The following is a 12,089-nucleotide window of genomic DNA, read 5'->3' on the forward strand; positions in this document are numbered from 1 at the left end:
ATTTGAAAGAGCAAATCTTAGATCGCAAAGGGACCCTGTGGCCCAGCTGTGGAACAAGCTGTGAGTGGGAAGCAGGACAGGAGGGAAATGGGAGGCAGCAGTGACAACTCACTGTGGCCGGGGCACAGTCGAGAGGAATCTGGCACAGGGCTCCTAGGGCCTTGAAGCCCAGCAGGGTGGTGGCCTGGTTCTCCTGCCCAGCCAAGCCCACTGGTCTGAGTCCTGAGAGTCTGGTTTCCACTCCTTCAGTGAGGATTGTGTCATTTCCTGGTTAGATGAAGGATGTGTATGTCACTGCAGCTCCTGGCCGTTAGTAGGGGTGTGCGTGCTGAGAGCCTGCTCTGATGTCACAGCCTTTTCAGGGTCAGCTGGAAGGAAGCTCTTGGAGCCGCATCTCCTGGTACTCTTGGAGTACTAGCCTTGGAGGACTTGGAGTCTGAGGCTTCAGGGCAGGGGAAGAAGGGCTTCTAGAAGCTCCCGCCGCTCTCATAGGGAAGAACAAGCCACTGTGACATAAACTTCTATATGTTGGCCAAAGATGAGGCTTTAGAACCAGACCTACCTGCAACCAAATCCCAGCTCCACATGCCCCGCCTATGCGACCTGGACAAGTTGCTCAACCTCCGTGATCCCCAGTCTTTATGTGTAAAAGGGATATAAGAATAGTGCCCACCTCAGAGGATATGAACAGATACTTTCCCAAGAAAGATATACAGATGGCCAATAGGCGCATGAAAAGATGTTCAACATCACTAATCATCAGGAAATGCAAATCAAAACTACACTAAGATAGGGCCGGCCCCGTGGCTTAGCGGTTAAGTGCACGCACTCTGCTGCTGGTGGCCCGGGTTTGGATCCCGGGCGCGCACCAATGCGCCGCTTCTCCCGCCATGCTGAGGCCGTGTCCCACATACAGCAACTAGAAGGATGTGCAGCTATGACATACAACTATCTACTGGGGCTTTGAGGGGGAAAAAATAAATAAATTAAATCTTAAAAAAAAAACTACACTACGATAGCACCTTATACCTGTTAGAATGGCTATAATCACCAAGAGAAAAAACAACAAATGTTGGAGAGGCTGTGGAGAAATGGGAACCCTCATTCACTGCTGGTGGGAATGCCAACTGCTGCAGCCTCTATGAAAAAACAGTATGGAGATTCCTTAAAAAATTAAAAATAGAAATACCCTATGATCCAGCTATCCCACTACTGGGAATCTATCCAACGAACCTGAAACCAACAATCCAAAGAGGCTTATGCACCCCTATGTTCATTGCAGCATTATTCACTATAGCCAAGACATGGAAGCAACCCAAATGTCCCTCGTGATGATTGGATAAAGAAGATGTGATATATATATACAATGCAATACTACTCAGCTATAAAAAAAGACAAAATCGTCCCATTTGCAACAACATGGATGGACCTGGAGGGTATTATGTTAAGTGAAATAAGCCAGAGAGAGAAAGACAAACACCGCATGATTTCACTCATATGTAGAAGATAAACCAACACACGGACAGAGAGAACTGTATGGTGGTTACCAGGGGCAAGGGGGCTGGGGGGTGGGCACAAGGGGTGAAGGGATACATTTATATGGTGACTGACAAACAATAATGTACAACCAAAATTTCACAGTTATGAACTATTAAGACATCAATAAAAAAAAAAAAAGAATAGTGCCCACCTCATGGCGGCATTGTGAGGAGTAGTGTCAGTGAAGAGAGCTTTGCACAGTGGCTGGCACTTGGCAGACACAGAGTGAATGGTGGCTGTTGTTATTATTACCATCAGTCACCGTCATTGTCATTATTCAGGAACCCAGCCTGAGAAACTCTTACCTTGCTCCTCCCTGCGGTCTTTACCTTGTGCTGAACCTGTTCCTGTGCTTGCTTCGCAGGAGCCGCAAAGACAGCCTAGAAAGCGACAGCTCCACGGCCATTATTCCCCATGAGCTGATCCGCACCCGGCAACTCGAGAGTGTCCATCTGAAATTCAACCAAGAGTCAGGAGCCCTTATTCCTCTCTGCCTAAGGTGAGCCCCACGTCACACATCTTGGCCTCAAGGAGCCCCCAGGCCTATACTTGCCATCTCCCCCACACCTAGTGGAGTCTGGGGCCTAGTCAGGCAGCTCCATCTTGGGTCTGTGGGGGAGCCTCTTCTTTGTCCAGAGAAGTGTCCCTCAGTCCTGCTCCCTTAGGAAGGTTCAATGACCTAGGAGTCTTGGATGCCCCTGCCATCCCATGAGCCCAGAGTCAGGGGTAGCAGGGTCCCCAGTAGCACTGGGGTAGCAGGGCAGGGGTTCTGGTGGGCTGGGTTCTATTTTCTCCTGCTTGCTGCTTTTCCCATGCAAAACACTCAGTTCTCGAAATCCAGTGGCCAGGCCAGCAGACTCCTTAAGGGACCTGGAAGCCCAGCCGTGTCCCTTCAGCTGCTGTCCACAGTGCCAGAAACCCAGCCCTGTGGCCAGGATTCAGCCCTCTGCTTGGGGATGCTGCAAAGGGCTGAATCTGTTGCAGCTGGCTTCCTCCACGGCCCTCAGGGTTTCCACCAGCACTTTTATAGTAGGAAAGGCAACAAGAAGAACTCAACTCAGACATCAGTGACAAGGAAGAAAGGAGTTACCCTGGTTTGGACCCTCCCCACAGTCCCCAGAGCCTGGGGAAGGAGCTTGAATGCTAACCAGCCTTGGCCAGCCACCCTGGGCAACAGGGCAAAGACAACAAGTGGTCAGAATGAATAGGGGCTGGCAGGGACCCCCAACAGGACCCCAGCCATTTCCTCCCAGCTCCCTCTCTGGCCCAGGCTCAGGGCCTTTAGTCTGGTGAAGGGTTAATCTGAGGCAGCCTGAGAAAGCAGAGAACAGGTTTCGCTTCCTTTGCTGACTGGCATCTCTGCCCCACTGGTTGCCCCTGCCTGCCCTTCTCCCAGGTGTATTTCCAGACTGGGGATTAACAGTAACTTCTTGTGGCTGCCTCAGAGTGACCCCACTTGGCTTCAGCCTTTTTTTTTTTTTTTTTTTTTTAAGGTGTGCTCGGGGCCTTGGAGCCAGCCATTTAAATCTTGTGGGAGGGCCCAGGAGCAGGTGGAAGATTCTGCCCTGGACACGGGTTGTGCTGTGAAGGCACTACGCTATCATCCAGGGGAAGGGAAATTTGTTTAGGTACAACTTCACGCCCACCCTCCAGACAAAGCGGGACATGACCTCCCTTTTAGTTCTGGGCATGACCTTGGGGCACATTGCTAACTGCCTCTCTGGCCTCAGTTTCCTCACCAGGACATGAAGGAGGTGGATTCACTACCCCTGCAGGCCCTTTGAATGCTGATCTAGTGTCTCTGCTAGCTTTGAGCACTTCAGGCGAATGACAGTAGAGAACTTGGAAGGTGTTGAAGCGAACATGCTTGGTTATGGTCGCCTGTGAGTGGGCATGTGGTTAGGTGGTTAGTGGTTAGGAGGGCATTTGCCAGGCACCTTGTCCCAGGGAGCATAGCCCCCACACACCCTGAGCCTTGGCTAGGCCTGCTGTTCACTGTCTCCATGTTCCCATCCCCAGGGGCAGGCTCCTGCATGGACGGCACTTTACATATAAAAGTATCACAGGTGACATGGCCATCACATTCGTCTCCACGGGAGTGGAAGGTGCCTTTGCCACTGAGGAGCACCCTTACGCAGCTCATGGACCCTGGTTACAAGTGAGAAGGCTTTTTTTCTTCTCCCTACCTCCCTTCCTTGGGCTCGTCCCGTGCTTGCCCCCTCCATCTCCTTTGGCAGCTCCCTTCCTGAGGGGCTGGTTGTGAGATGCCATGTGGAGTATGGATGCTGCTGCCTATCCCACCAGCTCAGGAGCATTTTCTGGCCTCTCCGCCTATCACCTGAGACACAAGTGATTACTCCCAGGCCCTGACCATTGGTAGATCTGTTTGCCGTGGAAATCCAGATTTGAGAGAGCTGAGACTTTTCTGCACTCTGAGTACCCTGGATAAACCAAGGTACAGGAAACCGAGGGTGAAACGGGATGGGAGGAAGTGTGGATGCCTCTCTCTAGTGGCTATGTGGAAATCTCACCAGAATTCCTAGAAAGTGGGCATCTGGACCTGGACCTGGGGCTGGGATGGGCAGGCCTCAGCAGACAGAGCCTCCCCTTCTCCCCTTGTCTAACGGCTCTTCTGTTCCTCCTGATGGAAGCCCAGCTTCTCTGCGCAGAAACCTGCTGGCTTGTCCAGAACACTTTGTCCCTTCTTTGCTCTTCTGGCTGGAGCACAGCTTCCGAGCCACTGCCAAGCAGGGTGCTGGGGGTGCTGAAAGCCATAGGCCTCCTTCCAGCCCTCACCCTGTCCCAGGTCTCTAATGGGTGCTCGACGTGGTCCAGCATACTCCCAGATGTATTAGAGGAACAACATCCTTTCTTGTTTCTTGGGGTGTGGGAGGAGGAACTCTCCACCTTACCTCTCTCAGGAGTATCAAGAAACGGAATCTGACCCTAGTCCAAAAGGTGACCCTGCCTTGTTTGTGGTGTATGGGAGCAGGGGGGATTATAGTAGAGGGGAAGAGAATTATGCTGGTTTTGTGGGCTTAACCCGGTCTGGGGGGTCTGTGAAGCACGTATACTGTTAACATGGGCATGCTTTTTGTGTGTGTGTGCCGGCTTGCAGCCGAATTTTTCCTCCTTCAGGCCAGCTCCCTCCTACCCCCCCACCAAAATACTAACCTTTAATTAAAACAAACAGCAAACAAAGGACACCAACCACACTCCCCAGAATAAGCCAAGGTCAAAATGGAAGCTGGTGCTTTAGGGATATTGTGTTCCATAAATTATCTTGCCTTTTCCACTGTTGGTATTACATTGTTTCATAACAAAATTACTTTGAACCATAAAGTTATAAATACATTTTAAAAGTCCTACTTGGTAACATTAGATTTCTGTCCATGTGGTGTTGGTAGTTACTGTAGCAAAAGCGCTGAAGTGTAACATTTGAAATTAGCCCAGCAGAAGTGGAAAGGGCCTTTCCCCACCCCTAGCCGTACCCCAGGCCGCCAGGCTGCCTCTGTGGAGAGAGGGAAGGGAGTAGGCCTCTTGCCTGGGCAGAGCTGGTAAGGAGCAGGGAGGTGGGGATAGTACAGGAGACCCCAGCCCCTAAGAGGTCACAGGTCATCATTCCAAGTAGGCAACAGTGTGCCAGCAGGTCTCGGCAGAAGTGTCCTCAGATAGCTATTTGTGTGTATTGAAGGTTCAAGCACATTTTCTTGAGCAAGTTGGGATTGGGGTCGCCCCAAACTCAAGAAGAAATTCCACCCAGTTACCTTTCACGTGCTCAACTCTGAACCTGTCCTTGGAGTCCTGCCATCTCCATCTTCCTGCCCTGAGGAGGGGTTGGTTAGCATCTCCAATTCTCAGCAGCCAGGGGACCTTGGCCCCCAGAGGATTCAGCAGATGTCGTCTTGCCCCTTAGGCCCCCCAGAGTTCTGGACTCAACCCCAGTTCCCAAGCCCCTTATACCCTGCTGATGTTCCGCTCCTGCTCCACTCCCCCTCGCCTCCCTGGCAGCCCCTCAGTGAGCTTGAGCACTGGGCAGCACTGCTGACGCCCAGCACATGGTCCCCTCCCGTGCGCTGTTGCCCTGGGAACCGGGAGCGGTGGGAACCAGCTGCTGGCCTCGGCATGTTTCAGTAAAGTTGCTGTGCTGGGAGCTGCTTAATCAAAGGCCTGTGTTATGGGCTCATTAGTGTGGTCCACCACAGGGGCCAGCTCACAGGGTAGCTCCCAGGAAGGTTGGCTGGGGCCGCACTCCCCAAGCACGCACCCTCACTCACTAAGGGGTTTCTCAGGCCCTTTCCAAGGAGCCCTGGGAAACCCTCTGCCCCTGCCCCCAGCCCAGCCAGTCCTCAGCTGTGGAGCCAATACCCACACCAGCCCTCCTCCCCGCCCCCAAAGCAGTCAGTGTTTTCTGCATCTGACTGCCAGCCTGCCTTCCCCTTTAGGGTCTTGCCACTGTGGTCACAGGCAGCTCCCTAGCTTGTGGGAACCTGGGCTTGTAATTACTTGTGGATCTCTGTGTCTCCCTCTGGGGCTGGCTGTCTCTCTGGGAGTCTGCAGGACCTCCTGGAGGCCTAGGGTTAGGCTCATAGTTACCAGTGAGCCCCAGGCCCCTCTGGAGGGAGATCCCAACACAGAGAGGCCTGCCTTCACCCCTGTAGGACTCTCTTGCTCTTACTCCCAGGATCGGAGATGTCTCCTTGGCCCCTGTGTGCCCAGGCCTGTTGGGGGCAGAGGAACAGGAAGTTGCTGAAGGCAGCAGACCTAGGACTTGAAGACACCCAGACGTCTGTTCTCTTAGCTACTGATTGAGCATTCCCCATTGGTCCCAGCTGAATTGGGAGGAACTGGGATGACTTTCTTGCGTGAGCCTTCAACAGCCTTGGAAGCCCTCACTCCCAGCCTTGGCACCTTGTTCTGGCTACCAGCACAGGCCTGTTACCTCTTGGGGAAAAGGCATGGCAAAGACACCCCACATGGATGAAGAGTGACAAAGGAGAGGCTGAGAGAAAAAGGCAGGTGAGGGAATCGGCCCTTTCCGGAGCCTGTGGGGTGGCCCCAGACAGGCCTCCACACCTACCTACTCCTGGGCCTGTACCTGCCCTCCAAGCACCCCGTCCTCATCTCTCCAGCTCGAGGAACATCAAGGCCCCAGCATACAGAAAAGCAGGGCCATCTGCAACCCCAGGGTGAGTGCAGTGGCCACTTCCTGCTTCCTGGAGGAGCAGGAGAAGCAGGAATCCTGCTCCAATTCCACAGGCTTTTCAGTTTCCAGAGGTCGACACCTTGACTCCATCTGCCCTACCATTTGTTGTTTTCATCCTGGTTGAGATGGTAAAGCCTGTCAGCCAACTTCAGAGCTTTGCAGGAGCATCTTTAGACCCTGAGGGAGGCCTGCCAGCATCCTCTCCTGCGCACCTTCCCCCAGCATTCCTCATCCCAGTGGCTTCAGCAAGCCTCTCTCTCTTCAGTTTGTCAACACCGGGCTGTTAGTCCTCTGAGCGGGAGCCCAGCCCAGAGATGAGTCGTTCATCCGTCCCCAGCCAGGGTTGATCTGAAGGGGGAGAATTCGGCCCCAGAGGTCACATAGGGGTCACGTCACCAAATATGAGAATATTTTTTTAAGCCCTGCAGTGCTTTCTCAGCTGTGTGGTGTCTGACAGCTCACCCAGGTGGCGCCCCCATTCCTGGCCATTCCCCACCAGCCCTGATGGGAGGCCCCCGGCTTGGGAGAAGACACCCAGCAGCTGTTCCGAGTGGGCTCCACTGCTCCAGGCCAGGCTTGGGGAATAACTGCTGGGCTCTCCTCCTAGCCCAGTGGCTGACTCACCACTATCCTCTGGACAAGCCCCCGCCATCTCCTGTCCCCAACCACCCATTTGGACATTGTGTGGAAGATGCTTGGCGATCCCTGGCCCAGGCCCTGGGTGGCTCCTCTTTGATGCCTCTACTTTTTCTCCTTCCACTGGTGAACCTGGCCACAGCCTGTTCTCCCTGGAGACCTTTGCTTGGGCTGTCACGGGGACCTCATTGTCCAGGGATACACCCATTAGGGTTTAAATCCCAGCACTGTACCCAGGGAAGTACAGCACCCTGCCTTTCAGGAGAGGACTGTGATGGCCTGCTGTGCCCTCACCAGCCAACAGCCAGAGCAGGAGGAGTCTGAGCCTGCTCCTGGCCACCAAGGCCAACTTCTCAACACTCACCGAGAACAGGAATGAGTGAGGCCTCACTCTGCCATCACTGCAGCCATACCTGCCACACACGCCTCTGCCCCCAAGCCTGGCGGGTCTCTGGGCTGTTTTCTGGCTTTTGTCGGGGTGGGACGCAGACTGGACTGCTTCCTCGTCCCTGCCTCCTCCGCTGTCATTGTGGGTGCCAGAGCAGCTCCTTGGCAGGCCCTACCCTGTAAACAACACATTTCCTTCCCTGAGAGAAGGAAAGGGAGGGAAAAAGAAAGCCAAACTTGTTGGGAAGCAAGAACACCGTGTCAACAGGAAGAGCAAACAAGGTCCCAGACAAAGTGTGGATTGTCACACCAAGGGGAAGGGGTGGGCATTGTCAGCGCTGTTTGCAGACTCAGAAATATCGTTGACCACAGACATTTGAATCCGATCTGCAGCAGCTGCACTCCTGCCTGCAGCACAGCCGGGCCTGCCCAGGGCAGGCACTGACAAAACATCACTTTTTGGGTTCCTTCTGGAACTTGCTGGGGCCTGGGGAATTGGGAGATTGTTGACAATCCTCCCTTGTCACCAACTAGCCAGGCTGTCCTAAGGTACCAGTTGTGAGCACCTTGGAGTAAGCTGCTGGCCTAGATTCCTAGCCCCCTCCCTGACCCAAGGTGGGGGTTGGGGGTGGGGGCAGGGAGCCACTGTTCCCCTCACAGCTTGGCCAATTAGATGGCAGGAGAGCTGCAGCCATCTTGGTTCAGCTTATGTGCAAAACCCCTTCCCCTGTGAGCCTCAGTATTTCCCAGCACTCCCCCCACCATGATTTCTTGGGGTGCCTTTTAAAAATGCAGATGCCTTGGCTTTGCCTGGGATGTTGTGCCTCAGAAGGTCTAGATTCAGAAGATCTGGATAGGTCCTAGCATCTTCATATTTTCAAAAGCTTCCCAGGGGAGTTTGCTGCTCAGATTGGTTGGGGGGCTTTCCCCTCTCACTAGAGAGTCTCCTCTCTCCAAGGACTGTTTGTGCACAAATGTAAGCGTTTTATGCCCGGCTCTTGGTGAGTGCAACGTCAGTGAGTGCTATTATCATTTTTATTGTTATTATTATTTCCACAACTGTTTTCAGGGCTAGAGTAACTGTTGCCTTATGTATGCATTCATCAAGCTGGCCTGGAAATTTGCCCCACTATTCCCCCTTGAAAACCATCTTTGGGCATGGTTTGCCTTCCTTTCCAGGTGGCCAACCTGGTTTTTGAGCAGTTGTGTGTCTCTGACACTCAGGGTTCCAGCGCTCTTGAGTGGAGCAGGTGGCCGAGAGATGTGTGGCTGGTTGGGGTTGGCACTGCTGGTTTTCTAGGCCATTGGTCAAAGGCAAAGTCACCTTCACCTACCCCATCAGAGGAGAGAGAGGACTCAGCACTGAGTACACAAGGCTTCTAGAATCAGAGTACTTTCCTCAGACAGGAAAAGAGCATCCTCTACCACCATGAGGTCAGATCACTGCTCTTCTAAAGTTGAGGAGACTTGCCTCCTCTTGACACCTTCTTCTCTGCAAAATGGAGATGATAGTTAACTCCCTCTCAGGACCACCATAAGGATTCAGTGAAATGATACTGTCAAGCACTTATGCCTGGCACATGGACACGGCATTGCTCCTACTATTGGTGGTGTTATCATTACTGCTGTCATTGTCATAACCATTTCTGTTATTATTTGTGGCAGAGCCAGGCAGCTCCATAGGGACTCAGCGAGCTTCAAGAGCCTCAAGCCCCAGAATTGCACAGGCTTTTCCCACACTTGCATCACAACGGCGAGTCTGTTACTTGTGAGAGCACCCAGGAGCCGCTCCATCATAGCTGTCTATCTCCAGTGTCCTGTTGATAAGATCTGTTAACATTCTCAGTTCCAGGTCTGAAATATACAAAGAACAGGGCCTGTTTGTTCAGTCCAAGCTTCTAAGGTTTAACTCTCAAAGGAAATTAAATTAGGTGCCTGGAGCTATGACAGTCTGTCGTGTTTCTTTGCAGGATACGTCACCCTTAATATCATGCAGATCTCATGTATAATTTTCCCTGTTTAATTCTTTTAAAATAATGTGAAGTTTCCAGCAGGAACCAGGAAATCACCAAAAGTGAAAATTGAGGGGCGACTAGGGTTTGTCCCCTTTTGTGATCTTGCCATCCCCTCCCCTAGCTGAGTATAAAATGAGTCCATACACAGATGGTACACACTTGGTAATTACTCTACTAAAAGCCGCCATAACTCACCCTCTCTCTACCACTAATTCCAGACCTTTGTCAGAGGAACTGGCTTAGGACTGAATTCTGTGTTGGTGGGGTTACCTTTCCCATTGTTGAGACACAGCTCTCTCAAGTCTCACTGGGTGGCCACAGCTCCTGTGAACCCTCCCCCCACCCCAGCACTAGTTACAGCCCCAGACCTATTTACCTTTCTGGCAGAAAATCCCTCCTTCAAATTATTTGTGGGTTAGAAATCAGCCTGGCCTGGCCCGGACTGGAGCCATTGTAATATAATTGGGTTTTAGGTATGCTCTTGTTTGTGCTAGCATTTGCAGAGATGGCAACAAGCCCTAGAAATGCCAAAAATATGAATGTGACTTTTATACTACTCAAGCAGACTGGTGATAACTGCTAGAGAAACTCTGGACTTTTGGGGGGGGAAAACCCCTGGGATAAGAGGAAGAGGAGCAAGGGCTCAGGCTGTGGGAGGATCGGGGTGACTGGGAAAGGGCCCCAGCCCCTCCTGGGGGAACGTGGAGGAAGAACGGGGCTGGGAAGCGGTACCTTAGGTGGCATCTCCGTGTACCGACTTTGCCTGTCTAAACCTTGTCTCTGTCCTCACTTGAGGCCTGAGCTCCTCAAACAGAAACTTTGGTGTGGAGATCCGGGCCAGTGGTCAGAGCTGTTTTGTTCCTGATGTGGGGTTGCAGCCTGGGAAGGAGACGTCCTTGGCTCCCTGTCAAGCAAGGGAGGGTGCATGTCCAGGTGGAAATGGACTGCCTTCCTGCCTGTGCCTGGGCTCCACCCAGGGCCTGGCCTAGCAGAGGCTCCCAGGGAATGCTGTGGAAGTGAATAGATTGATGGGCAGATGAATGGAAGAATGAATAAATGAGTAAATGTCATGTGAGTAAGAATTCAGGGTTTGGAAGCAATGCTTCAGGCACTAACTAAATTTAGAGTCCAGACATGACCAGGAGTATGATCTTGTCTCAGCCACTCACAAGCTTTGTGACATTGAGCAAATTACATAACCTCTCTGTGCCTCAGTTTCCTCATCTGTAAGGAGACTGAAGGAGATAAGACATAAGAGCAGTTAGCACAGTGCCTGGCATGGTGGTGGTTTGTCGGCTCACCTGGGTAGTTTTCTCATTCCTTGCCCCCACCTCCACCCCATCAACTTCCTTCCTTTGGAGTCTTCCATCCTGTGAGGTCCCTAGTAACCCTGCTTGCTCTTCTCTGCCATTTCACTTCATCTCACAAGCTGATTATTTCCAAATGTTGAAACTTTTGGACAACATTTGGGATATAGTCAGCTTGTGAGATGAACAGATAGAGTGGACAACTCCCAGGGGAAACCTGCTGGGTATTTTCTCAAGTTCTTGATCCCCATCCTTCTCATAGGGGGGTCTTCCTCAGAGGAGCCCCTCACCTTGGTCTTCACCCCATTGTCTTTCTTCCTCTGTGCCCCACCCAGGGCATTCAAAGTCTGCTGGAGGAGGCAAAGCAGAGGCAGGTAGAGCCAGGGGTTCAGAAGGCTCTAGTGCAAAGGGCAGAAGGCCCCATGGACCAGCACAGGGAGAAGAGGGGTAGAGGAAGGGGTCAGACTGGGAAAAGGAAAGACATCCTCAGCCTGGGCCCAGCATGGTACAGGCCTGGGGTGAGCTTGGCCTGGCTCTGCAGAGCCAGCCTGAGCAGAGGAGCCTGTTGGGAAACCAGGCCATCAGATTGAGGAAGGCTTGAGTGCCCTTGGACATTCCCATTAGCTGTGAAAACTTCTTTAGGGGCTAAGGGCGGTGGTTGTGCCAGCCGAATAGCGGAGCCAGGCTGTCCCAGACATCAAAGCATAAAGTGACAAGGCATCGGACTAGAGCAGCAAAGTGGGACAGCTGGGAGGTGACCTGGAGAAGAGTTTTCTCAAAGGAAGTTTTGAAGAACTCAGTGGCTGAATGGGGCCTACAGGGCAGGGGTTTGGGAGCTTCCGGCCTGAGAGAATGTGGATGCCTTGATGGAAATGGGAGTCGAGATTCCCTTTCCCATCTGTAAAATGAGAGAGCTTGGTGCACGGTCTCCAAATTCTCCAACTCAGACATTCTTGGATGTACCTTCTAGGGCATTTCCAGATTCCAGACAAGGCTTGT

General features: G+C 52.4%; 1 protein-coding gene across 2 annotated transcripts in view; it reads left to right on the forward strand.

The window, feature by feature from the left end:
- SUFU (SUFU negative regulator of hedgehog signaling) overlaps positions 1-12,089 on the forward strand; it is a 101,150-nt gene that overhangs the window by 85,274 nt on the left and 3,787 nt on the right. For both annotated transcript variants that reach the window (XM_058543883.1, XM_058543884.1), the window contains exons 9-10: positions 1,904-2,038; positions 3,559-3,697. In XM_058543883.1, coding sequence (XP_058399866.1) covers positions 1,904-2,038; positions 3,559-3,697 — 274 coding nt within the window. The remainder of the gene's footprint in view (positions 1-1,903; positions 2,039-3,558; positions 3,698-12,089) is intronic.

Source organism: Diceros bicornis, chromosome 6, assembly GCF_020826845.1.
Source record: "Diceros bicornis minor isolate mBicDic1 chromosome 6, mDicBic1.mat.cur, whole genome shotgun sequence".
Taxonomy (NCBI): domain Eukaryota; kingdom Metazoa; phylum Chordata; class Mammalia; order Perissodactyla; family Rhinocerotidae; genus Diceros; species Diceros bicornis.